The sequence below is a fragment of the Athalia rosae genome, chromosome 6 (genome assembly GCF_917208135.1).
Source record: "Athalia rosae chromosome 6, iyAthRosa1.1, whole genome shotgun sequence".
Lineage (NCBI taxonomy): Eukaryota > Metazoa > Arthropoda > Insecta > Hymenoptera > Athaliidae > Athalia > Athalia rosae.
This window is the reverse complement of record NC_064031.1, coordinates 16,163,819-16,189,895: the sequence shown is the minus strand read 5'-3', so window position 1 is coordinate 16,189,895 and position 26,077 is coordinate 16,163,819. Positions and strand designations below refer to the sequence as shown.

General features: G+C 42.3%; 2 protein-coding genes and 3 non-coding genes across 8 annotated transcripts; 4 read left to right on the top strand and 1 right to left on the bottom strand.

Moving 5' to 3' along the window:
• Window positions 1-996: 996 nt before the first annotated feature.
• Window positions 997-25,994, top strand: LOC105688663 (xaa-Pro aminopeptidase 1). Of its 4 annotated transcripts, none has more exons than XM_048656994.1 (13): window positions 997-1,581; window positions 21,433-21,659; window positions 22,020-22,061; window positions 22,364-22,543; window positions 23,050-23,170; window positions 23,271-23,649; window positions 23,753-23,873; window positions 23,977-24,340; window positions 24,413-24,646; window positions 24,739-24,905; window positions 24,988-25,086; window positions 25,179-25,386; window positions 25,474-25,994. In XM_048656994.1, exons 1-13 carry the CDS (start codon window positions 1,521-1,523, stop codon window positions 25,494-25,496), a joined length of 2,226 nt encoding a protein of 741 aa, XP_048512951.1. In that variant the 5' UTR covers window positions 997-1,520; the 3' UTR covers window positions 25,497-25,994. The 4 variants fall into 4 exon arrangements, with proteins under 4 accessions (XP_048512951.1, XP_012260595.2, XP_048512953.1 ...); XM_048656995.1 differs by lacking the exon at window positions 997-1,581 and adding an exon at window positions 14,360-14,417; XM_012405172.3 differs by lacking the exon at window positions 22,020-22,061 and having other exon boundaries at window positions 1,000-1,581.
• On the top strand, window positions 6,553-6,625 carry Trnaa-agc. Its single transcript has one exon. It is a non-coding gene; the product is annotated as a tRNA-Ala (tRNA).
• On the bottom strand, window positions 17,266-19,795 carry LOC105688665 (esterase FE4-like). Its single transcript, XM_012405173.3, has 9 exons — window positions 19,562-19,795; window positions 19,142-19,433; window positions 18,859-19,044; window positions 18,568-18,767; window positions 18,318-18,486; window positions 18,077-18,243; window positions 17,839-17,995; window positions 17,631-17,763; window positions 17,266-17,551 (listed from the first exon to the last, which is right to left on the bottom strand). The coding sequence occupies exons 1-9, from the start codon at window positions 19,745-19,747 to the stop codon at window positions 17,374-17,376; spliced, it is 1,668 nt and encodes a 555-aa protein (XP_012260596.2). The 5' UTR covers window positions 19,748-19,795; the 3' UTR covers window positions 17,266-17,373.
• Window positions 21,279-21,351, top strand: Trnaa-agc. The gene has a single exon. It is a non-coding gene; the product is annotated as a tRNA-Ala (tRNA).
• On the top strand, window positions 22,691-22,904 carry LOC112694839. The gene has a single exon (XR_003150203.2). It is a non-coding gene; the product is annotated as a small nucleolar RNA U3 (small nucleolar RNA).
• Window positions 25,995-26,077: the final 83 nt, after the last annotated feature.

Genomic DNA, 26,077 nt, shown 5'->3' with positions numbered 1-26,077 from the left:
GTGAAAATGAAAGACGTTTTCTCTTTCATACAAGTCACGACTCTACCAAAAAGTGAACGATACTCTTTCGCCGAATATAAATTTCAAAGTAAACGAAAATCGAATAGATTTCAGTTTTAAAATAAGATGTGACGTTTAAAAGGTCATGACGTATCTAGTCTTCGCGTGAAAAACGCAAAATCATATTTCGCAAATAAACCATACCACAGAGAGAGAACTTTGTGCCGATCCTAAAAGTAAAACGCGTGTAATAATAACTCGGCAAAAACAAAACCAAAGCAGACTATACAGGCATACGAAATTCGAAATTGCCCTAACTTTTTTTTCTCCACGGTTCGTTAAACGCGTGCCAATAAGTAGGCGACACACGTACTCAAGCAATTACGTTCCTCGATCAACGTGTCAAATGAAACTAAAACATGACGAGGATTGCGCGTGAAAGTTCGAGTAACACTTCGCCGGTATAAGCGTTAACAATACCGCGGATTTCGGCTCTGTAAGATTCTGAATCACCACGTCGAATCGTGAGTGTCGATTCTTCGAGTAGCTGTTTATAAATTCAACGGAAACCGGAACCATGCGAGTTGGTTTGTTCCCAATGTCATGACGCCGTATCGTAATACGCCGATTACTGCCAAATTATGCAATGGCTGATGTCTAAAGTATACCGATTTCTGGACACCGATGCCCACATCAACGACTTCCACTTTTATCATTCTAATATCCAACGAAACGATTCGAATCTTTAATCATTCGATTTTGCTCACGCGACGTCGTCCAAAGTCTCTCTGACTTTGTGCAGACCGGAAGTTCTGCAGGCATGAGCAGCCAGGTGGTAAAATATCTTGTAATTATTTACTCTCGATCGTAAGATCTATGGGGAGAGTCCCTCGTGCAATCCTTGGTCTCTGGGGTAGCGGTTCAAGATAGATCCGTAGGAAAGATACAAAAATATCTCGATGTTTTCGAGAGCTCTGTATAGTGCGGAGCTTGGTTGTTGGCTGCGGGTGTTAAAAGCGGGCGAGAACGTAGCGTAGAGAACTGTAACAGCGTTCCAACGGACGAGGCCCTCGGAGTCTGCAAGAACTCCTACGATCGCGTATACTACATACGTACTTCCATCTCTACGAGACCAGATATGTCTAGTCTCTCGACGCGTTCGTATCTCGTTACCGTCCCGATGTTGTCGAGGGCACCCTCGACTCCGTTGACACCGTGAATACGCCGAACGCCAGCAGATTCCGCGACCGATCTTCCTCCCTTTTATCGCTAAAGGCGTACATATACCTATAGACTTGTTGACAAAGTGCAACGCTAAAAATACACCGAAACCGCCTCCCTTCCTCATTTTAAAATTTACCGTGCCCATCGCCGTTCTGTCTCGAAAGTGTTGGAAAAAAATGTGTTCAAACGCAAAGGTGTGATCGCCCGCTGTACACTTCACCGTGCAACGCCCTTGTTGTTAACGTTATCGTCGTTGTACTTTGACCGAGGATAAGTGGCGAAGGATACGGACTGAAATGAAAATGATCCTTACCGCGAGACTTTCCTTGATTACCGTCTTCGTGGCGTGTTTATTAGGTAAGTCACGCTGATCGATATTTTGATACGAATATGTGAAAATAAATGAACCGAAGGCAGATTTCTTAAAGGTATAGTTCTCCGTCAGATATCTCACGTACCGCTCGTGCCAAAAATTCGCGTGTATATAATTCCACGGGTGAATACGAGAATATGTTACAAGTTTATTATAAACCTTCTCCGCTACACTGCGGTACAGAGGCTCGAGTGTTGCTGCTGTACATTGGTACGAAACAGTTGGCGATTTCTGTTGCAGTATCGTTTTGCACCACATATTATACCAGGTACATGTCTCTGTGTGTAAACCGAGAGGATAATTTTATAAACTGCACGTATGTTGTGCGTTGATTTATTTTAAGAGATATTCGAAGTGGATATAGTCTGAATTTCTTGACCCATCATTTCGAATTCTTTCGCCTACTCGCCGTTGTGTAATTTTTCGAACCGATGATATACTTGCCAAAAATATATTTGCACAAATCGGTGTGACGTGTACGGTATTTCGTGAAAATCTCGAAGTTCCACAGTTTTTGGTGCTTCGAAAGCACGAATATTCCAGAAATACATACATGCGTTTTTATGCTCGACACGTGACAGTGCGAACACGTGTTTTTTCATCCTCATAAATAACATGCGGAAGAAGAAAATCATGGTCAATGTATAACTCATCTGTTCACCATCGCACGCAATAACTTTCATAGAGAAAATTTTGTTTAGAAATATTTATATAAACAAACTACTGGAAGACTCGTTCACACCCCATTTATAATTTTACAGCGTATCGAGTCTAGTTTATTAGGTGCCCGAAGTCTGAAATATCATTTTGAACTTCAAGTTTCGTTCGTGATGCGATGTTGTAAAAAATGCCTCAAACTGTGACGTTGTTTTACAATTTTTTTCGCTATTCGATTCGTCGAATATGTGTTTCCTATAATATAAATCTTCATAGGATAATCTTCTTCTTCAACCTGCGAGCTCCATTTTTGATCTCAGGATCGACAGCGGCCACAGATCGGCAGTACGTACCTGCATGAATTTATCCAAAGTTATGCAATTCCAATGTGCAACAATTGAGTTGTTTTATCCGATTGAATCGAGTAGCAATAATTGCATTCGCTTCGGTGATCGAACGTCCATTATATGCTCGCGATGGATATAAAATTCCAGCTACATATAAGTGAAATAATGATTTGCTTGCGAGGCTTCCATCAACTGACCTTCTATTGAAGAGTATCACCTTGACATTAAACAAAAATGAAAGAGACTCTTTGACTCCAGACTGAATATAAGTCAAATATAAATTCGATTCGACGTGACGATGATGGTCACGTATAATATTCGATTCGAAAAATATTGCGACGATTGTCGTAACGACGATCGTACAGATGTGGACCCTCGAAATGTCATACGCTGTATACAAGTTATCACACGTATCTAGTAAGTATTACGACGATAAAAGTTCGACGCACATTTTCCATCTTCAATTTTCAAAGGCCGCGAATGAGCCGACGTCAAAAAATATATATCGCGAAAGAGATTCGTTTTATTTATTTTTCCCCGATATTTTTTATTCGCATACATTCAATGCCGAATAAAACTCCGAGGCATAAAGATGGACGTGGAAATAGTCGCGTGGCGGTGTTAAGTTCAATGTCATACATCCTCTTCGACCGTGAAGTGCGGTGAGACGAGGGTCTATTTGCGAGTTTATATTATGGACACCGGTCAATTGCTCTACCGAGAGAGCTTATTTGTGCTTCTGCTGCTGCAGCGGTGTGTCAAATTTATCATTGTTTAAACCGATTGATATTTATCCCGGGAGAACATCGTACATCTCACGCTGTTGGGCTTTTTGAGAATAACCAAATTAAATCTTGATGGGCACAGGATATGTTTCTTTGATTCATAAATTGTCCAGGAAGTCGATCCGTGCGTCGCCTCGTCGAAGCATTTTTATCGTAGATCGTGCACTCGAAATCAAAAAAACAGTTTTAGTCGGTGACTCGTTCTGGCCTAGCTTGAATTTCATTTTTAATGTAACAGAAAATTTTTTTACACCCAAAATACAATTAGATAAAATTTACGACTCGTCTAACGACCCGCGAAATCGTGGTGAATCATTTTTTGAATCAAATGTGTTATTTTAAGGCTGTTACTGCTGCCAAAAAATATGAATATGAATGAACGATTCGTTGTTCAATACATAAATATACAAATATGTACGATTGATTTACGAAGCCTCGGATTCCACATTACCGTATAACGCGTAACGATTTGATATAATTTTTTAATCGAATAATCCCGATTATTATCAGATGTTTGTCAGCTTTTTAATTAAGATTTATGCGATAATTTTATGTAATGAGTCGTGCATCGGTCAAATGATTTCCTGGAACAGGAGCGCTCAATGTCGTTATATATGGCGAAATATTTATACGCATATAAATGTGTGCAGACTGTATACCTATACGTGATCTCATGGCAAATTACAACTCTGCGCCGCACGCTCCCGCGGATAATGCGATACGATCATTACACTCCGCTGTTCGCGACGAGGCTTTTAAAAAATCACATGTTGCCGATCAAGGACGCACGTCGATCAAATCGATTACTTGAGCGCAAAATCATCGTCGCGCCTTTGATTAACCACTCTGATTCTTCCGATCGAAGCGAACAAACAGCGAATTTTTTCATCCGCTGATGAATCTCCGCGCATGCGAATATCCGTGTAACTTGAACGTCCACGTATAATAATTACGAATTTTTCAATTCACCGTACGTCTTCACAGCATATTTCTGTACACAATCGTTACATGGATGCTGGATATAAATTTTCCAGCACGTTTTCAATAAAGCTGACAGCGCTTATTATTCATAAATTCAAGCGGAGTCTCCGCCGCCGCTCTGGATGCATTTGCCATTCCAATTTCTTGCCACTTGAACTTACGTTTCATCGAATCCTCGAGGGTCAATAAATTTCACGCAAACTATTCAATATGATGCAGAACTCGATTGAGCAGCCCAATTACCTAGTTTGCCGGAATTTTTGGCGTTTTCAAGCACCATTCACCGCGCGCAACAACCGAATTGTATAATTTCATAGCTAACAGGCGGTATACCTGTAGGTATAACGTACGTACCATGCGCCCTTCGAGTTCACGGGTCAATTGATGGGTAAATTTCAAGCCCCGATCGGAAAACCTATCGACGATGTGCCCGCGTATCAATTTATAACCATCTGATAATTTTTCGTCAATATTTTCGCTCGTCGAACCACCGTGGCAATTATTATTTGAGCACGTGAAGTTTCGTGTGATTTTTATTCGCGACGCGAGATGTAACGGGCCTTATTTTTGAACCGAGGTCGTCGCTGTACGAATTATAATATTCGAGTCATACTCCGTCTGTGAGTAAGACGAATTTTACCGCACACGTGTCGTCGTAGAGGCTCCCGAACCCGTACGTAATTTATGGACAATCTCTGGTTCGAAAATTTGAGTTACAAACTCTCCGCCCTATTTCACAGCTCTCGAGCTGCACATGTGTGTAATTTACACGCATGAAATTGTTATTCTAACCACATAACACTCCGATATACCTTGCAACTAATTTTAGCCGCGTGCCAGGAATATTTAAAAAAAAAAAAAAAAAAAAAACCAACCGGTGCGTGGGAAGCGCGATGACAAATAACAGCTGAAGAGTTTCGGGTGATGCAGATTTTCGGTTTTTCATTATCAACGTATAATATCATTCATGCTCCGCTGAAATAGTATCATCGACAGTTGTTTTTCATCCATTAAAATATTCCGTTCGTTTTTCAAGTGATTTATAATCACGTTTCGCATACCCCGGGGCTCAAAAATAGCGTCGTTCCATATATGTACATATATATATATATATTTTCCCATTTGAAACAAACCGTGCAGCCAGCTGGTCCGATATGAGGAATTAGTTTCAGTTTTTCCAAAACGTCCGAACGAATGGAAGACAACCGTGTCCGCGTCACGTATATCGAACCGGATACGATCGTTATATTTCTTTGCCGGCGGGTATTAGCGGTAAACTTGAGCTTCAATATTGGAAAATATGAACGCAAAACGAACGGGATAACATAAAATGTAGGAGGCTTGTTCCGGTGGAGGTTCGAGTCGAATCGCTTGCCAAACGGCGGAAACACACACGGTCCCGCGAATTATACATGTAGAACTCGAATGGCTCTGGGTACTCCGGAGCCGGGTTGGAACTGTAGTCGTCAGTTATACGAGGCTGTTATGTTAACGAGTTCTAAATTATCGGAAAAGAGAACACCCTATGGATCAGGATGTTATATCACAGCGGAGGTTGCCAGAAATACGTATATATTTTATCTGTACATATATAATATGTACGCTCGTGCGAACCAAATCCCATTGCCGAGATTACATGGAACCTACATAGATGTATCAGCGATAGCTAAACTGTGCCGACGTTTGTGTTGAATATTCTTCCGTCTACGAAATCTAATGACACAGCTATCTCACAATTCATTTTACATTCATCTCCGACGAACTACGAGACCTAAAAATTGATCGATTCAATGCGCCGATTGGAATCGGTCTGAATTGAAATACCTGACTGATTTATAAACATTTACCAACTAGTTCGCGGTCAATCTTCAACCTTCCTGGATTGCAAATCTTTGGGTGTTACATGTGCAGATAATGAATAAAATAAAGTGAATGTTAATTAAGGTCACGAAATCAAAGTTTGGCAGGACTACGTCGCGCTGGTTATACAATCCTGTTTTTGAAAGGTCGCGACCCGAGTTCGGTGACGGCATTGGGTTTCTCCTCGCGCTTTCCTTCCGATTTCTGGTATCCTGGCAGGCTCCAAGTAACGCATGATCATCCCACAAGGACTGGAATATATGGGGACGTCAATCCATAATCAAATTTTCTTATTGTTTGTTTTTTATCCGATCAAATTCCATCGGGGGGCGTAGCTCAGATGGTAGAGCGCTCGCTTAGCATGCGAGAGGTACCGGGATCGATACCCGGCGCCTCCATAAGGGTTGTTTTTTTTTATCCTGATCCTCGAATCACCGCAATCACGAGTCATTCGATTTGCCGATCTTGAATCTTCTGTCACAATCCGAAATCCATCAAAAGTTGCAAAGAAATCGCTCATCGAGTGCCTCGGCAAAGGAACCAATAAACTTTTGGCGATTTGTGATGTTCATACCTCTCATTACCTCTGATAATCTATGAAGAGTATTTGTTAATAGTAAAAAAGATCATATCAGTTTCTCTCGGTCAGTCTTGCAACGTTTGCATATCGTGGGATTCCGGATAAAACAATTCGTCGAGCGAAATAAGTTTGAAACCTCGTTTGAAACTCGTAGAAATTTATCACGTCATGAATGATTGTGATATGATAGGTATTGTGGATTTTTTGTCCCACTTACATCAGTCCTAAGGGAAAAGCTCAATTTGACGAGATGATGAGAAAAATCGTGGAGTGGCGGTGAAATTTTCGGCGTCATATTTCGCGAATATAAAAAATCTGTGTAAATTATAGCACAGATTAATCGTACGACGAACTAAACTTGTGCATATGCATACGTAGGTGTCGGATATACACAGCGAACCCCGGTTGCTAGTGCTACGGATGTGTTTAGGTTAAAGAGCAGGTTTCTCTTCTCTCTCTCTCCCGGCAATCCTAAACGAGCTTAGCTCAGCCGAGCTACCTCCCAGCGTTCTCTGATTCCCGGGTAAATCTAAACCGTGGTTTACCAACAACTGTCTGATATCTGGTTCTATTTCCCGTTCCTTTCCTTTCTCTAATCCCTATCCTAATCCTAGCGTGCCCATTCAGGAGTCGCGAGTGCAGGGGGTACGTGCGGGTGTAACGTGACCCGGTCGATGCACGTCGAACCCGCAGAAACAACCCTAGTCCATTGCGTGCCCGCGACCGCGAAGAGACTTCTTTATTTTTTTCGGGCCGCGGAACAGGTGGCGGTGGTCGCAGGTTACCATTCTTTGTCCTCTGCCGCTTCCGACCCCATCGTCGAAATCGGGCACGATTCGATTTGATATTATTTCGTCGATATCCACTTCCTTGCTTGTATTTTACCCTGGTCTTCGGCCCGCTTTGCCTAATATTCTGCGGACTACTGAAAAGTTTTTTTTACGCCTACCAGCTCTCCCAGAATTACGTCGGTTTAGCTAGAAACAGTGAATCACCGATTCACAGGGGATTTTAGATTTTTTTTTAGCATGAGAAATGTCAAAGACTTTTTCTTTAACTGCTAAATTCTAGTAGCTTTTGTATGCGTTTTTCGTTCCTTGCATTTCCATTGATTATACAGATGCAGTTTTTAGTGCACGTAGAAGAAATGACCGCGGTGCACGTGTGCAACTTTCGCTCGTCTCCCGAATGAAATTAGCAGGTCATAACCTTGGAAGGCGAGCGATCTTGGTCGGCACCCTTCGAAACCCTTCTGAAATCCTGGTTTCAACGTTGGTCTACGTTCTCAGCGCCATTGTCCGCAGTCGGTCAAGCGTTCCTTCGAGAGTTTGCAGAACTTCCACGAACCTAACACGTTTGTACGGCATACCTATACCGTACAAACGTACACACCTGTACATGCGAACAGCTGCACCGCTGTTCGGAAAATGTGGGGAGAATCGCCCCGCGAATTTATTCCCAGCAGCTGCCTGCTGTCCGCGAAATAGGAACGTCGACTCCGAACAACAACTGAAAAATCACGGTCCTTCTTCTGCCTGGACAGCGCGAATGACTCTTCAAAATTTGATGAGATAATTTCATTGTTTTGTACCTCGACGGAATTCAGCTTGAATTGGACTCGCGAGGGCCTCGCGATAATTTCAACCCTGCGTAATAAATCGTTCGAAATTATTACAATCATCCCATTAGACGCCGTGTTCCGGGAACAATTTAATCGTAATAAATGACCACATCGTGTATCCAAAATGCGATTACGCCGATTCGTTTTTTATCGCCGGTTCAATTCAAGGTTCGAAATTTCGAAGCTCGTTCAAGGCTGCTTCGAAGCATCGTCGAGCGGGCACCGATTAGGCGAGATTTTGAAAATTATCGAGCGAGTTTTCGCCGTTGCGAGCGCTCGTTTAAAAATGAAAAAGGCACGGTGGAATGTATCTTCCGACGACAGCCTGCGTAGCGTAGGTATTAAGGTATGTAGGTAGAGAGGGCTTCTCGATGATCGTGTTCTCCTGTTGGCTCGGATGTTTTTTCTTTGTCCAACGCTTTGAAAACTCGATAACGCAGTTTTGTCATGTGGTTTTCTGCGTGCCAGGCGGGGTATTCGTGCAGCTCGTCTCGCGTACATCAAATAGGACCGAAGTGAAACCGTCTCAGCGAGAACATTATACTGCACGTATGGCTTAACACTGTGACACGGTCGTTGCCCACGTCTCTAGGTATACATATGTATACGTGCGTAAACATATATCTTATGTGTACCGCCATCGAATACCATATCCGTGACACATGTGCGTGTCGAGTATGTCGGCCTTGTCATGCAACCCTAATAGTGCGTGTGTGGAAAGAACGACGTCATGTGCGTGTCACACGCATTATTTCAGTCATACGTGACTCAAAATTTGTGGATCGATACGAACCAGCTTCGTTCAATTACGCTGCCCAACACGCGATTATCTCCGCTGCGCACCGCTCGTTTTAACTTTTGGAGACAGTCGTTCGACCGAGAGACAATTCCTATCCCCTTCGTTCGAAGGATTTTCTATCAATCGAAAATTCTCTTCGAAATACGAAATTTTACAATCGCAAAGTCGGACGTAGCTGCAGCCGTGAACGTGTCACAAACCTTTTTACTGTCGGCGAAGATGCTCAGGACGTTGGATTAAAATTTTGCGGACCGTCGACCGCGGCATACGAGAAATAAAAAATCGGGAGAGGCGACGGGGACCTGCACATCATGCACCGGGGACTCGAGGAGGTCATACTTTCCCGATCAGTCGCGTTCGTTCGACGATGCGTAAGCCTAACCGGTTGATGACGTCAACGTAGGTGTAACCCCGTACACGTATGGCCCTTGAGAGACACGGCGACTCCCTGTCAGGGCTGATTCCTTGGTAGGGCCACGCATTGCCCCTTAGGCCCTTTAACCGATTTGACGCGTACTTCGGGGATCTTGCCATTCGATACACCCGTAGCCATCCTCTGATCGGGACGAAAAAATGTTGCCTCCTCTCAACGATAAGTTTCACGTACCGCCTATTCGTGTTCAATCCTCAGAGTCGATATCGGCGATTCCGCTTTCTCTTCTATTTTTTTTTTTTTCCACGAACCACGCGGCAATCTCTCCATGCGTTTGGAAGATGGAATCTATAGCGTTATAAAAAATAAACTCAGGGGATGAAATACGGCTCTTGACGCGGTTAATCGAAGGCTGGATTGTGGGAAAATGCGATTGGAAATACCGCGGCGGTCCCGATGGCTCTGGTAGAAGTTGCACGGCGATATATATTTGAGTCCGTTATACCGGCGCGACTTTATACCGCCATAATACTCCCACGCTCGAACCTCCTGTTGTTCATGTAGCCCTGATAAGATTCTTCGTTTTCTATTGTTTCACCCTAATTAACTGTTCTCGTATTTAACCCTGATTTTACACCTGCCTCGTCATAGGGTCCTGCTACGTCACGTTGTCATTTGTACAATATTTGTAAACAAAAAAAATTTACACCACCCAACGCGTATAGTGTTTGTACGACAACGTTAAACATCCTCACGTGGAGTTACAATATCCCACGTGTAAACGTATCGTTACACCTGCATAGCGTTTACACACGTGCGCGACGTCATGTGCACGCTGACTTGTAAAAATTGAGAGCAGAAACGAGGGAAGAAAAAGAAAAAAAATCGTTACATCGACTCAGGGCTGCTCGGTAAATACCACCCCTGTATTGTAAATTTGTTCAAACTTCAACGGCGAAATATGTATTCGGTCACGCGAGCTTCGACAAACGAGCCGTTCGAACGTTTGATAAAAAGAAAATTTCTTTTCATGTATACGGGAACGTAGCATTAATCTTTTTCGCCAGTCAGATCTAGAGCGCGCAATGTAACAGCTAGAAGAAGATTATACCGGGCGTCAGTCAAAGGTAATTTACACAAATTTTCAAACGATAAATATTCGATCCGACGCGATAAACAAGCTGAACGCTTTTTGATTGCCATGAATTATTCAAACTGTAATATTAAACAATTTGTTAAGGTCACAATTCATCACGGCGCGTCGTGAGTGTCAAATGAGGTTTTTTTTTTTCTTCTCTGGCCTAAGATTCGTTAACGACCGATTTTTTTTTTTCTTATTTCAAGAAAAATGGGTCATCGCCGATTCCAGTTCGCTGTGCGCCAGGCCTAAGATTTTCTCGCGAATTTACTTTTTATCAAAAAACTATTAGATTCGATGTTACCGATATTTAGTTTATCCATGCAATTCGTTGCACATCCCAAGTATGATTATTTCGTTCAACTAAATTTTCCTAATTCAAATGAATCGGGTGTGATTATTTCTCTCGAGCGGGGACTAGTAGAAAAATCCGTGGGAGACGGACCGAGGCTGTCTGACGCGTGACTGACCACCGCTACTGCGCCGCCTGGTAGATCCGAGGCGTCGCTGACGCGTTCGACGCGATCGAAATGATACGAATTATTTTCAGAGATCACCCCGGTGGAGGGACGTGTTGAATTTCTGGTATCGTCTGCATCGCGTCGTAGATTAATGACGATACACGTGGCGAATTTAAATAAATATTTGACGTTTTTTTAACGCAAGGTATCGCGTGTTGTACCAGGCTCGTATATCGCGCAGGTAAGTACATTCCGGTATTGTCGAGGCGCGGCAAGGTAAATGCGCGCCAACGGTAAATACCATTGTCATTTCTCGGCATTCCTGGTTTCCTGAATAACTGCAAACCGCTGAGAAGTGCTCGGTTCTTATTACGGAATACCGATGATACCTGTCAACCGGATGTTAATATTTATCTACACTCTCTCTCTCTCTCGAGTTTACTTTGCACACGGATTTTTCACCTGGCTTCTCGCAATCCCCTGTAAATCAAACTCGAATGATTAGCCCGATAACTGCGTTATCGCGAGTCACACGTCGTTCAGATAAAAAATGATTATTCGGCTGTCATGTTTTACAAGTTTTCACATCACGTTGCTCATTTATCGCAACTACTCCAAGATAATCACGTAATTGCGGACCGCGACTTCGACCGTGAGTTAATCGTTGTATTGTTCCCAGTTATGATAATTTGAAATAACGTATCAATTTATGTCTTCAACGCAGATAGGATAAGATCTTAATGGGCAGAATTTTCAGCCTTTTTCTCTCGAGGAAAAATTCATTCCTCCCAAATTTACCGGCGATTTTTTCCGAGTCTTCGCGCATTATTTTTTCTCCTTTTCTTTTCCAGTCAAGCCCGAGTAGAACGTGAGCTACGGGTGAAACAGAGTAGAGTTCAATGGCTCTGGAATCGATCCGCGTTCACTCACGCACACGCGGTCAAAGTTTACACCGTCGTAGCGCGGTATAGAATAGCGTGGCGTTCGTTACAGGGTGGGTCGTACGAGTGTCATCGAATTTCTCAGGGGTGGTAAAACACTGGGGGTTGAAAATTACACCTTCAACATCGTGGATTCCTGTTACCAAACCGCCCTTGTTTTCCAATAAATAACAAACGATTGCTTCCCTGCCCCCCCCCGTACACGCGTTGTACAGCTTCGGATTGGGAACTGGAAGGGTGTACGGCGTACGATGTCGAGTTCCCTCCGTAGACTTGGGGTGAAAGTGAAAGCCGACTGTACGTATCTATACGGTACAAAATTCGCTTCGCCGGCGGCGCGCTTCTGCGTCTACTTTCCTACGGAGATGCGATCCTATTCTATTTCCGGTAGTATTTTCACCATCTGGACTTCACGTACGTCATATAAATTCCTCACCCTATCTTATCGGAGCCACACGTACGGTGTACGTGCGACGACGCGAAGCCGCTACGCTGCTATCGATTTACCGAATAAAGCTGCAGCTGCGCTCGTTGCTCGCACGTCCACGGTGCTCGGCGATGTGCAGGGGGAAAACCTCCAGCTCCGTATGGAAGCCCGCTCCCAGAACCAATCGGAAATTCCTGTTTTCGATATCCGCGGAACCAATCACCGGTATCGACTGTCAATACAGGGTCGCTTCATCGCTCCGGGGCATCGTTTGTCGGGAAATCGGCGAATCCCATCGAAAACGGAATCGCCCGGACGTAGGAAGGAATTTATCTCGACGCACCCCACATCCTGCCGGAACGTGAACTTCGCTTGTATAATTATTGCGAAAGGTTAACGTAAATCTGCACGCTTAATCGCTCCCATCATTCGAATGCCTGATTATATATTCGTCCCGCGGCTTATATGAACTCCGCGTTCTCCCGGAGTGCGAGCGCGTTATCTCAGGGGGTTTGAGAATCGAATGATTTTTAACGTCGTCGTCCGATTGTCCAGGCGAGAATCGATTGGAAAAAAATTACGACGATTCCTAGAGTCGTTTGTATTGATAAAGAAAGAGATCGGAATAATAAGTGAGGCGACCCAGGTCGTAATCCTGCATCCCTGATCAGGAGGTAATACGTCGTAGACCTCCTTGTCTCATCGGTTTCCAATACCGCGGCAAGAATTCCACCCTTATTCGTTCGCCGAGTTTCGAAAGGGCCTGTGCCGTAGAGCGGTAAAACGACGCTTTCTACCTACCCTCGGTGCGTCGAGGCCAGGGGAGGATGAAGTTCGAGTGGGGTGAAAATACCGTTGGGGTTGCGAACGTACGTGGGGTGTAATACGCGGACGTATATTTCTACGATAGAGAAACTTTTTCCGAATTCTGTTCTCCTGGCATGATGGCGGGTTTCCGCGACGTTCCACCCTTTGTAAGGAATCGAATAATTTCTCATGGGCGAATACTTAGCTATACCAGACGCGCGGCTACCGCGTTATCCTAGAAAAAGACACGCGGAGGCGATCCTGGTCAGCGAATATCCCGACCATATTGTTTTACCGATTCAACGAATACGACCGCGTCTCAATGTTGACAGGACACCAGAGTTTCGAGATGGTATTGCGATCAGCATCCGATGCACTCTCGGTCACGTGTATACACGTACCCTCTGTACACGTATATGTACACGACTTTGATTCGTAATATTTATTTGTTTTATTCTTTGATTTCCAGCCCCGCCTACGAACCGACGAGTATTGATTCGAAGCTACATGCCCGTTATGTCGCTCCCGCGGGAAGTATAACGTGTAACTGCAACGAATTCCACAGCGATTCCATACTTTTAGGTTTTTTTAAATTCGGTATTACTTTTTTTTATTCTTCCACCGCGTCACGGCTTCGGCACAGTTTTATTCTGAGGTCTAAAATCTCCATTCAGATTCAATGAATTCATATTTTTCATATGTGAGGATTGAATTGTACATTACGTTCATCTCGTAAAGCACTCGCTGCAAAATTTCATTATGAGTATAGTAATTGGATTCGTTGAGCAAATTTTTATGGTTGTACCTTATGCGAAAATTCATCCGCATGTGCAGACCTCAAGAGTTGGAGGAGTGCAGAGTCTGATTTTCGATACTAATCCTAAACTCACCCCTCCGTGCCTCGTACTATCCGGATCTTTCGCAGTGTTTGCCAGTTTTCATCCCCTAAGATTTTATACACCGCTCTCTGACTCCGTTCGCTGTAGTTCACGCACAGGAGATGGAGACGGGGGCGATAAATCTATTGCAGATAATTATCCTGGGTGAGTCTTACTCCATTTGCCGAAACTCCTCGTTTCTGTTCCTTTGAATTCTTCTTTTTATTTTTATCTAGAATAAAATAGACTCTCTCTATTGCATGCTTGGAGGTTTTGCCGGGTCGGGGAGCCCAATTAATCAGTCCATCCGTAAAATTGATCGAGTTATCATCAATTTATCAACCTAAAAAGTGAAAAATCAAGGATGTCTCGATGAGAAAAATTCGTGAAGAAGCGGAGGGGTCTGAAAAATCTTCGCAACTCCGAGTGCAATATTGGCATACGATACCGATACTAGGATGGGTTGCAAATAATTTTTTTTTTTAATTTTATTAGCATGGGGGCAGAATTTGTACTTTATAAGAAGAGAAAATTTTTTCCACCTTATGATTACTCGATCAATTGCATGAGAAGATGATTTTGGCTTTCAGATTTGGATTTCTGAGCTGATTATATGAGAGATTACTCCTGAAGAACCAAAAAAAGATTCGATTTTTGAGCAAAAAATAAATCATTGTTTTAATTGGGTTTGATATGCTTTTCTCACGTATTTTGACCTCAGGAATCCGATTCTGGAAGAAAAATTGATCTATCTCTAAAATTGACCAAGTTATCGCCGATTTTCAGCTTTTTGGGGTCAAAAATAAAAAATTCATTTTTTAGTCTATCTTGATGTAATTTGAGCTCAGGAATCCGAATCTGGAAGAAAAATTGATCTATCTATGAAATTTATCGAGTTATCGCCATTTTTAGGCATTTTTTTGCATAAATTTGAGGATATCTCGAAGGGAAAAAATCGTAGCTCAATTTGGACGACGGATTCGTGTGCCTGAGGTCAAAATACATAAGAAAAGTGCCATACGATCAATTTTAAAAAATAAAAAATTTTGGCCAAAATTTGAGATTTTTCCAAGGGGTACCCCTTACGATTTTTTCAAATTTTGGCTAAAAATTTTTATTTTTTAAAATTGATCGTATGGCACTTTTCTTATGTATTTTGACCTCAGAAACACGAATCCGTCGTCCAAATTGAGCTACGATTTTTTCCCTTCGAGATATCCTTAAATTTATGCCAAAAAATGCCTAAAAATGGGGATAACTCGGTCATTTTTGCAAATAGATCAATTTTTCTTCCGGATTCGGATTCCTGAGCTCAAATTACATTAATATAGACTAAAAAACTAATTTTTTATTTTTGACCCCCAAAAGGTGAAAATTGGCGATAACTCGGTCAATTTCAGAGATAGGTCAATTTTTCTTCCGGATTCGGATTTCTGAGGTCAAAATACGTCAGAAAAGCATATTAAACCCAATTAAATCAATGATTTATTTTTTGCTCAAAAATCGATCGAGTGATCAACAATTATTCGCTGTTGGGAGCAGAAAAATTAAGACATATCGATTGGATTTAGTCGTAGACCCACTTTGATTCATCGCAATCCCTACGTGGGTCGAAATATTCGAATTTCTCGGTCTACGAGGGAGCCCAAGCTTAGCTGGAGTCAGGTAGCCAGCAGGGTAGCGGTTTGTTGTGGGGCGTCACCTCTGCTCAGCCCCCAAGGTGACGTCTCACAACAAAGCGCTGCGCTGCTGGCTACCTGACTCTAGCAAAGCTCGAGCTCCCTTGTAGGCCAAAGAACACCAAGTTTATAGTCTTAAATATGTAAGAAAAGCGTCACATGATCGATTTTAACAATACTTAATTTTTAGCTGATGCTCTTGCTATCGCATGGTGTTAATAACGCATTCCTTTTGCTACCCCTCGCTGATAAAGCTTTGCTACAATATGGTATTCGCCAAATACCCATGTAGGAATTATTCAATGGAAATTAATACGCGTGGAACTAGTGGAATCCGAGAAGAGAATTCTCAGTCTCGATTGATGTGGTCCACCAGACTTACACCACAGTCGAGGTCCAGATAAACACTTGCGGTCATATCGTAGCAACTACATACCAACTTCATAGTTTCCTGGTAGACAGATGCTGAGGATCATCTCGAAATGCAGACTACGCCAGGGGTCCAGCATCTCAACTATCTCCGCCCACCTATACATCGCGCAAAGCTTACCCGCTGTTGATGCTTCAAATTTTTACTCCTCGTTCAAAGCTCGTCGTCAATAGTAATTTCAGCTACTTCAATCACGCGTGACAGCGCCTAGCAGCAGCATTGTGCTACGCTATTTTCTGCCCAGATAAATATTGGCACTAACTTTGCAATTACGAAAAATATAGGGGAAAGGGCTACACAATGGCATAGATGGACAAAATGAATTTTCGTTGAAAGAGGTAAATATACTCCTTTGATAAAAATTCATTTCGTCCATCTATGCCATTTAGAGGGATATTTGAATGAACTTCCATCAAAGGAGTACATACATATACCTCGTTCAATAAAAATTCATTTTGTCCATCTATGCCGTTTAGAGGCATATTTGAATGAACTTTCATCAAAAAAGTATATATGCCTCTTTCAATAAAAATTCATTTTGTTCATCTGTACCATTTTGTACGCCTTTCCCCTACGTCGTATTGGACTGTAGAACCATTAATTTGGTCGTAATATTGAAAAACTAATAGATTCCGTCACCGCCAGCATAAATAGGTTCGAGCTACTTTATCGACGTGTACACGAGATAGCCTTGGCGCTAAGATCAGCTACACAGCTTGGTCGAGGAACATTCACACCGTTTTCATGATCGCCTGTTCTTACGAAGAGTTAAAAGTGAGTGGCGAACAAATGTACCCGATTATCCATCCCACCACGGCAGTACAGGCAATACGTATGGTCGGGTGAGAACGAAAGATCTCGCATACGAACAGGAGAAGGAGAAGGCAGAAAAAAAACCGATCAGTCGAAACGACTGGTCTGAATTATTGATTTCGTTTGAAACAACGTGATTATTCGTATTAAACTACGTAAAACATGTGGCGCAATTGTAATTCTGTAACAGCTACTGCAGTCATTGTCTGATATAATCGCCGAGCAAGTCCTTATACATGGAAATCCACAAGTCCATTCTCTCCTTCAGCATGTTCTTCTCCATCGTCAAATCTTTATCAAGAATCGCGTAGTTGTGTTCATTTCCGATCGGCTCCCAGTTCGACGTTACGTCATCGTCCAACGTCGGTGTTGGGCTTCTGCAATGTAACGAGAGAGAAAGACAATTATTGTAATAACATTGACATCGCGTTGAATTAAGGAGTATTTTGAACTCACCCGGTCTTCGCAAAGTTCGACCAAAGTTTGCTGATCAAGTGGGTGACTTTCTCCTCTGGAGAACCCGGCTTCAGACCACTTCTGAACACCTTGACGAAGAACATGTAGTCCATCTCGTCTCCGTGAAGGACACCTGTTTTTCGAATTATAACTCCATCAGTTCGAGAATTGTGCCCCACAAAATAGAAAAAAATTATTCTTTACTTTCCTCCTTCACCGTCGTATAAGCCAAGAGATTTCATTATCCCTGCATTAGACGTACTACTGTACGTGAACAGGTAGTTGAAACTTGGCGAGGATTTCCGATTGTTTATAATTTCCAGCGAAATTTGAACGCCTGCGGCGAACATGGTGTCCATCATCAACTGAAACGTGTCAAGAGGTGACTGGAGCTTGAGAAAACAAATTTCTCTCAAATATTTCATCGACTTTATGGAATTATTTACCTGGCTGAATTCTTCGATTGTGTCCTTGGTGACTTCTCTGTCGCCGTAATAAAATTCCCTCAAAGAATTTTCTATTCGTTTTCGTTCTTGCGCGTCGGTGAGATTCAAATCTTCCGGTACGAATAACTCGAAATGATCGTTTATCATCTCCGCCATTCCCGTCACAACTGAACGGATATAATGACATTAAAACAATTTCTCTATATCTGGAATTAACAGCAAGGTTTCCAAGGAACGTTACCCGGTGCCATCATCAACGACTCGTTCGCATTCAAACCCGCCATGTACGGAATGTCCGCGATTTTACCCGACTTCATAAGCTCCCAGGGATTTTGAGAGAGGAAAATTTCTTGGCCGACGTCGGGCTCAACGCACGGTACAAAAGCGTGAAGACGTCCGTTGAAGATGTTCTGAAAATTTGGAAACTTCGACAGTTATCGAAAACCTTGACTTGAAAAACGATGTCAAAGATATCGGTATCGTGTACCCACCTGAGTTGTATCCAGATCCATCGCAGCCTCGACTACTTTTTCACTTGGTATTTGAGAAAGATGTTTAATCAATTCCTCCGAATCTGACGTATCGATGCCCAAAGATTTCCCCAAACTAAACGCATTTTCCCTGGGTTTGTACGATATCGCCCATGGATTGAGCGCCGATCCACTCTGGGATATTCCGTTTTGGAATAGTCCTGTGCGAATAATTCAATCGAAGGATCAATCGGTGCACGATAAAAATATCAAGTTTCAAATGTACACCCAATATGCTTTTAGATCACATACCAGCAGACATCGGTGTTAGCATGTGATACTGCACAGCGGCACCCCCGGCGCTTTGACCGAATAGAGTAACCCTGTGGGGACACCCTCCGAAATACTGTATATTATCACGAACCCACTTGAGCAGAAGTGTTTGATCCTTGAGCCCCACATTACCCGGTGCAGTCGCGTCTTGAGTGCTAATGAATCCTTGAAATCACGTGAAATCCAGTTACACGTTTCGCTTTCTCAGTTATTCGGGTCAAGTGTGTCGTGACAAGGGTAGAAAATATCCATGAATACCAACCGAACGCTCCCAATCTGAAGTTAAAAGTAACGACAACTACGTCCTGCTCCACCAGGTAATCCGGACCGAAGAAATTCGGGTCAGTTCCGGATCCCATGTTAAAACCTCCACCGTGGATCCATACCATCACCGCCTTTCGAGCATCCTTATTAGGCTCAGGCGTGTGAACGTCCACGAATAGACAATCGTCGTTGCCGACGATCATTTTTCGCACCATGCAGAATGATGTGCATCCCGATTTCGAGCTCGTGGCATCGTAAACTCCCGTCCAAGCTTCCGCGGGTTGAGCGACCTTCGGGGATATTCAATTTTTCTATGTAGTTAAAGATTTGAAATAATTGCAACGCACTTGAGGATCAGTCACCGTTTCACTGTATTCGTATAGTATGTACGATTGGAAGATTCCTCCGATTATTGTACCTTGAATTTACTATCGGTATCGATCGGTTTAGCGTAAGGGATTCCGGTAAAACTGTAAATCGGTTTATTCTCTGCGATCGTATTGGTTTTAGATCCTTTGAGTGTCCCAAGCGGTATGTCGATGAGGACATCCTCAGCTGCCAGCGAATAGCAAGCCAAGCAAACCACCAGTAATTTTGATATCATTTTAAATCACAGTCGTTGCGATACGCGAATTGTCAGAAATCGGATGACTTCATTTCGCTTTTATATGGAGAAAATCCCCCTTGGAAATGTTTTTTACGCCGGTACAACTTCTCGGCAACCGGAAATTACGCAACTGTTATGTAGTTCCAGGTACATTTAGTACGTAGGTAATATTAGACGTGTTTCACAAACGAGGAGTCTACAAAAGCGACATTCGATCGCGGTAAAAAATAAACCTCACTCCATTTATCCGTATTAGACGTAAACTGCGATTATTATTCTACGTGTGCAATACATATAGCGGTTCGGAATTATGGTCGTCTACGTCCGGTTTCCATGAGCCGAGCGCTTTGCCCTCTAATCATTAATTTCGTATCGTCATAATCGACACAGCTATTGCACAAGTATGATTTTGAATCGTCCGAATGTGGAAAAACGAAAATTCTCCGGTAATGCTACTGTACCTCCAACAATGCCGATTGTATGTTATCAATCGTGGCGTGTTGGCATGATGAACACGCGACACTGTAATAAATTATATCGTGTCATCTTTTATTCTTCAATCGGAAACTTGGAATTGAATACATCGTAATATAATATGCCTGCAAAGTAGATGTTACGATTCACGTCAAATTATCGGTCTACGCAGCCAAGGTTGCATCTTTCTAATGCACATTTCCATCATGTACGACTTCTGAATTTCATATAGTCACTACAAATATCAACTGAAATCCGCAGACGGTCAGAATCAAATTTCCATCGTCGGTATCTGCTCGACAAATCTAGAAGAAAAACGAAAATTTCGAGTAATCCATCTGAATCGAGTTCGTCGGGTTTTCGAATTGATCTGCGGTCTGGCTCGTGGAACTTGGCGTAGCATTGGCTGAGTCGTGGCACCACGAGAACCGACTGATTCCAACCGGGAGATCAGATGTGGCGAGGAGAACTTGGAATATTCTTCACAGATATACTTTCCTGGTCGAGGAATACTCCTGGGAATACATTTGACGCCGAATCTACTCGTTCTACTTGGCCATTCACCACGTCATCCATTCATTCTTACCCCCATGCATTCTTACTGTATCACTGTGCCGAGTCTTTTTCGCCCTAACGAAAACTTGCAATTAGAGTTAGAAAATAATTTGAATCTTGTCTGTTTCAACCGATTCTATTAACATGCACGGTAGATCCGTAGGCGAAATATTCTACGTGCTCGGTTATTTTTAAACATTAACAATCGATGATTATTTTTAGACAGAACGTGAATAGATAACGTAAAAGGTAATCCCCGATTCGATATACTCGATTGCGGGGTAGATTCATGAGCTTTGCAGCGCTTCTTGTGGTATCGTAGAAAGTGTCGAAGTTTACAAATATGTATACTAAATTTTATTTTATTAAACATCGATAGACCCCGATATGTTTTCCTATTACAAAAGAAGTACTGAGCTTACAAGTGAGAACCCAAAATATTTCTGACTCAACTTTTATCTTGTTTTTGAATGTGACGTATTCCATTTCGACACTCATCGGGGGCGTAGCTCAGATGGTAGAGCGCTCGCTTAGCATGCGAGAGGTACCGGGATCGATACCCGGCGCCTCCAAAGTTGAATTTTATTTTTATCATTTTCTTTTTACGATCTTTCATCTTCTCTCCAAGAATTTCACCTTCGAATGATCCGCAGGTAACTCATCCGCACGTAATATTCGGGATGTTAACGGGGTTGCCCTGGACTTCAATGGGGCTCCGAGATCCAAGTGCCCCGCTAGTGCTCATGAGGGAAATCAACCCGCGGATAGGGTCGACACTTCATTGAAACTAAGACAGTTGAGATCAGAAATGGTACGAGTCACCAGCGTCCAAGGACCACCCCTCGACGGCTATATCGTCACTTCCGACGATGCTCATCAGGTGAATAATTTATTTTCCTTATCAAAGACCGAGGCGATAACTTAGGATTCTCGAACAACTACCCTGCTGAATATTCAAAGTAGCAGGGTTCGCGATGATAATGAAATAAAAACGTGATTTCTTTATCATATTTATCACGAATCTTCCTACTTCCTCCCTACCGAAGTCTTAATTTTTTCTTCCTTTTTTTTCTTATCGTTTTCACAACCAAGGTAGAGGAATATTAGCATAGACGAAGATGCTCAGCAGGTCACACGTTTATTTTCTATTATTTTTTCTCCTCGAAATATTAGGTGCTATCGATGATGTATTTCAATGTTCTACGTATCATCAAATTGACAAAGATCATTCGATTTTCAGACCGTGGCGTCGGTTAATCGAGGCCGATTAGGCCCTTCGGAGGTATTTCCGTATACGAAAATCCCTGCACATCAGTTTTACCCTGAATACCCCATAACTTGACAGTTTTGTTCAGTGAATGTTTTAATTAGTTAATTAGTCCAGTTAACAGCATGTCAGCACTTTTTAATTATTTGAATAATTCGTTGGTCTTGCAATTTTTAATACCACCTGGGAATTCGAACTTTTTTTTTTCTCAAAAAATGAAAAAAAGCTCATGTACTGAAAGAAATATTTTTTTGGATTGTTAGCGTTGTAAAAAAAAAAATGATATCGTTGTTAATTACGCTTCCTGAACTGCATAGAGCGAAACTGTGGCACCGCGAGATGCGAGGAGAGAATTCATCACCGGATTTTTTGGCAGTTTTGGGGAGGCCGTTATCACTTTGGATAAAGCCGTATTCTGGACGGATGGGAGATACCACATTCAAGCGGATCAACAACTCAGCTGCGATTGGACTTTGATGAAACTTGGCAACGAAAACGTGAGCTCTTAATAGAATTGGATTTTAGAACAAGTTCAAATTTTTAACTTCAACGTACAACCGCTTGGTGGCTTTTCAACTGCCGGATTCTCACAACGAAATCCACATGAGTAAAATACTTAGTCTGCCCTGAACCGACCGCACTCCAAGATCATACTTCACAGGATCATTTCTGTAGTGTATCTTCATTATCCCTCTATCCAACAATAGAGTTGATGCAGCCATGATGACGAGATGAAACTCTTCTTCCTGAGCGTGAGAACGGCTTGATTAGACGACCAGTTCGTCTAATCGGTCATCGATGATCGTTCACCTACCGTAGTTCTACGGTAGGCTTGGAAGAATGAGTATTCTGAGTGGTTACAAATTCGAATTGAAAAGACAAATCAGTACCCTAATTTTGAGTAACTGCTTGATCTCGCTATCAGCCTCCGAGCTATTAGTATCTCGATCTAAAGCAAAATCCTTATCGTCAGGATAAACAAGATGAACCACCCTAATTGCAGGTAGCAACTCTATCGGAATGGTTAGCACATGAATTCGGATCTGATTCGAAAGAAACCAGAATCGGTGCAGATCCCACTCTAATTCCAGCATTCGTTTGGGAAAATTGGCAGTACGATTTGCGTGAGTTAGAGAATTGGAAAACTCGAAAGATCATGAATGAGCAGACCATATTCCGTTTCAAAAAATCACATGCGTTTTTTATCTTTTTTCTATTCTGCAGTAAACACTTCGGTAAAGCTGGTCGCAGTTCGGAACAATCTGATTGATACAATCTGGCAGGTAGGACGGCCTCCGTACAATGCAAATCCGGCATTCGTCCTGGAGGATGAGTACGCTGGTCGTCCTTGGCAAGAGAAAATTCAAAGTGTCAGACGCGAAATGGAAGTTGCAGGAGCGGATGCTTTAGTCGTTACAGCACTCGACGAAATCGCATGGCTATTCAACATACGAGGATACGACATTCCCGATACCCCTGTACTCAGATCCTACGCCCTCGTTGCTCTCGGCTCCATACATTTATACGTACCCGAAAGAAAACTGCGAAAATCTTTCCACGTTCATTTGAAAACGTACGATTGTTTTCACGCTGATTGCGTAAGGTGCGTTTCAAATTATGAGATAAGGTTGAAAAGTTGTAAAAATTAAATAGACGAAAAAAAGCGTTGTTATGATATTCGTAAAACCCATTGCGTTCCATCCCAGGATCCACAATTATACGAGCATCTGGCACGATCTAAGGACAATGGCACAAGTTTGGGACACCGTTTGGTTGCCCGCCCCATGTGGTTACTCTAGGGGTGCGTCTCGGGAAATTTACGCATCTGTAAGTATTCGCATATGATACTTTGCCCATTTCAACCGGGCATGTTCATTGAATTCAATAAAAATTGTTAATAGCAAAGTAAATTATTGATGACGTGGTACAGATTCCAGCAATGCGACGATTGGTGAGACCGTCGCCAATAATTGATATGCGTGCCGTTAAAAATCCGATAGAAATTCATGGGATGGAACAAGCCCATATAAGAGATGCGGTGGCAATGTGCGATTTCCTCGCCTATACGGAAGATCAAATAATGCTGGGTACCCAGGGATGGGATGAGCTTCAGATTGCTCGATTCGCCAACGAAGTTCGTTACGAGCAAAATAATACCATGGGAATATCATTTCCAACAATTGTGGGATACGGACCACACGCAGCACTCCCACATTATGAACCGGCCAACACTACGAGCATAATCGTCGGCACGGAATCTACGCTAGTGATAGATTCTGGAGGACAATACAAGGGTGATTGAAATTTTTTTACGCTCTTTTTATTAAATTTAATTTCAACAAAAATTTTTTTTTCATTCGCCGCAGACGGTACGACCGACGTTACGCGTACCCTCCACTACGGAGAACCTACGATGGAACAGAAAACTGCGTACACCCGAGTCCTTATCGGCTCAATACAATTAGCGTCATTAATTTTTCCCGCTAATCTAAGAACTGATCAACTAGATGCATTCGCAAGACAACCCTTGTGGGCGGCTGGTCTCGACTATCAACATGGAACTGGACATGGTGTTGGTCATTTTTTATCCGTACACGAATGTGAGGAAAATTCCGTCGCTTCTTCGAGTATTCGAATCAAGCTGTATTGGCTGAATAGCGAACGACCGGACATAATTGAATTATTATTCCAGCTCCAATTAGCGTTTCATACGATACTTCGGGTACATCGGATATGGAATGCAGTGCGGTGCGTTTGCAGCCTGGTTTTTTTCTTTCCAACGAACCGGGGTACTACAAAGAGGGTGAATTTGGTGTGCGGCTGGAGAATGTCTTGAAAGTCGTCGAATTTAATAACACGGTAAAAAGTTGAACAAATTTTTCATAATTCTACAAAGATTAATTTTTTTTATTTTCATATTTACATTACTCATGTCTTACAGGGTAGCTCTGGTGAGCGAAAGTTTCTCAAATTTGAAGACGTCACGCTTGTTCCCTACGAGCCGAAATTGATCGACTTAGAATTGTTGGTTCCGTCTCATGTAAGTTATACATAACTTTTCTCTGCGGGTTTGCTAACAACTTATTTAAATAAATATAGGCTACTTTGCTCAAAATTCCTTAAATATTGCAGCGACGTTGGTTGAACGCGTATAACGAACGAATCAGGAAAGTAATCGGTGCAGAATTGAAAACACAGAGGCGAATTAAAGGCTACAATTGGATGATGAGTAAAACTCGACGCATTCCCGAGGGTAGATCCGGATCGAGTTCGTCCGCTCTTCCTCACTACTCGTTCCTCATTACCCTGACAGTTTATTACGTATTTCTAGATAGAACAGGTACTTCATATCTCTTAACGAGTTTTATTATTACGAAAAATTTTCTGATTTTCGATGATTTATTTTATTTTCTCTTGTTGATTTTAGATCCATGGAAATTATGCAGCTAATTTACGGTTGCATTGTAGCGACAAATTATGAAGCTTGATTAAGCTTTCAAAAAGCTTCCATACAACATTTCCTTTTCAATTAGATGTTAAGACTTTATCGGCTCCACGCTGCCCGTTATTCTATTGTATTTTAACTATTTCGTCAACTATAATCTATAGATTTTGCGTTACTACAAAATCGATATAGTCGTATTACTGAAATTTTATGCAACTATTTTTTCACAGCTATGTATTTTCCCCGGTATTTTCGTAGTATTTCACGACTCTCATATGCGACCAGTCAGGGAGATTTTCAAGAACAAAAACGGTCGGAGGATCCATATTATCCGGCATAGATGGTAAGAGTTCGCTATTGCGTGAGTAATAGCTGTTGATTGGAAGTAGATATTTTCGAAGAAAAATGTCGCTGAAGAAGTGAAAAAATGATTTCGTCGTCATTGCCTAAAGTCAGCAAATCTTTGGAAGAAAATAAAAAGCGTTGCAGACTTTCGTATATTATTGCATGTGTGTTATTTCTCGTTTTTTAACGTATGTTTAAATGAAGAATCGGTAGAATACCCAGGTTGTTGAAAAAGTATTAA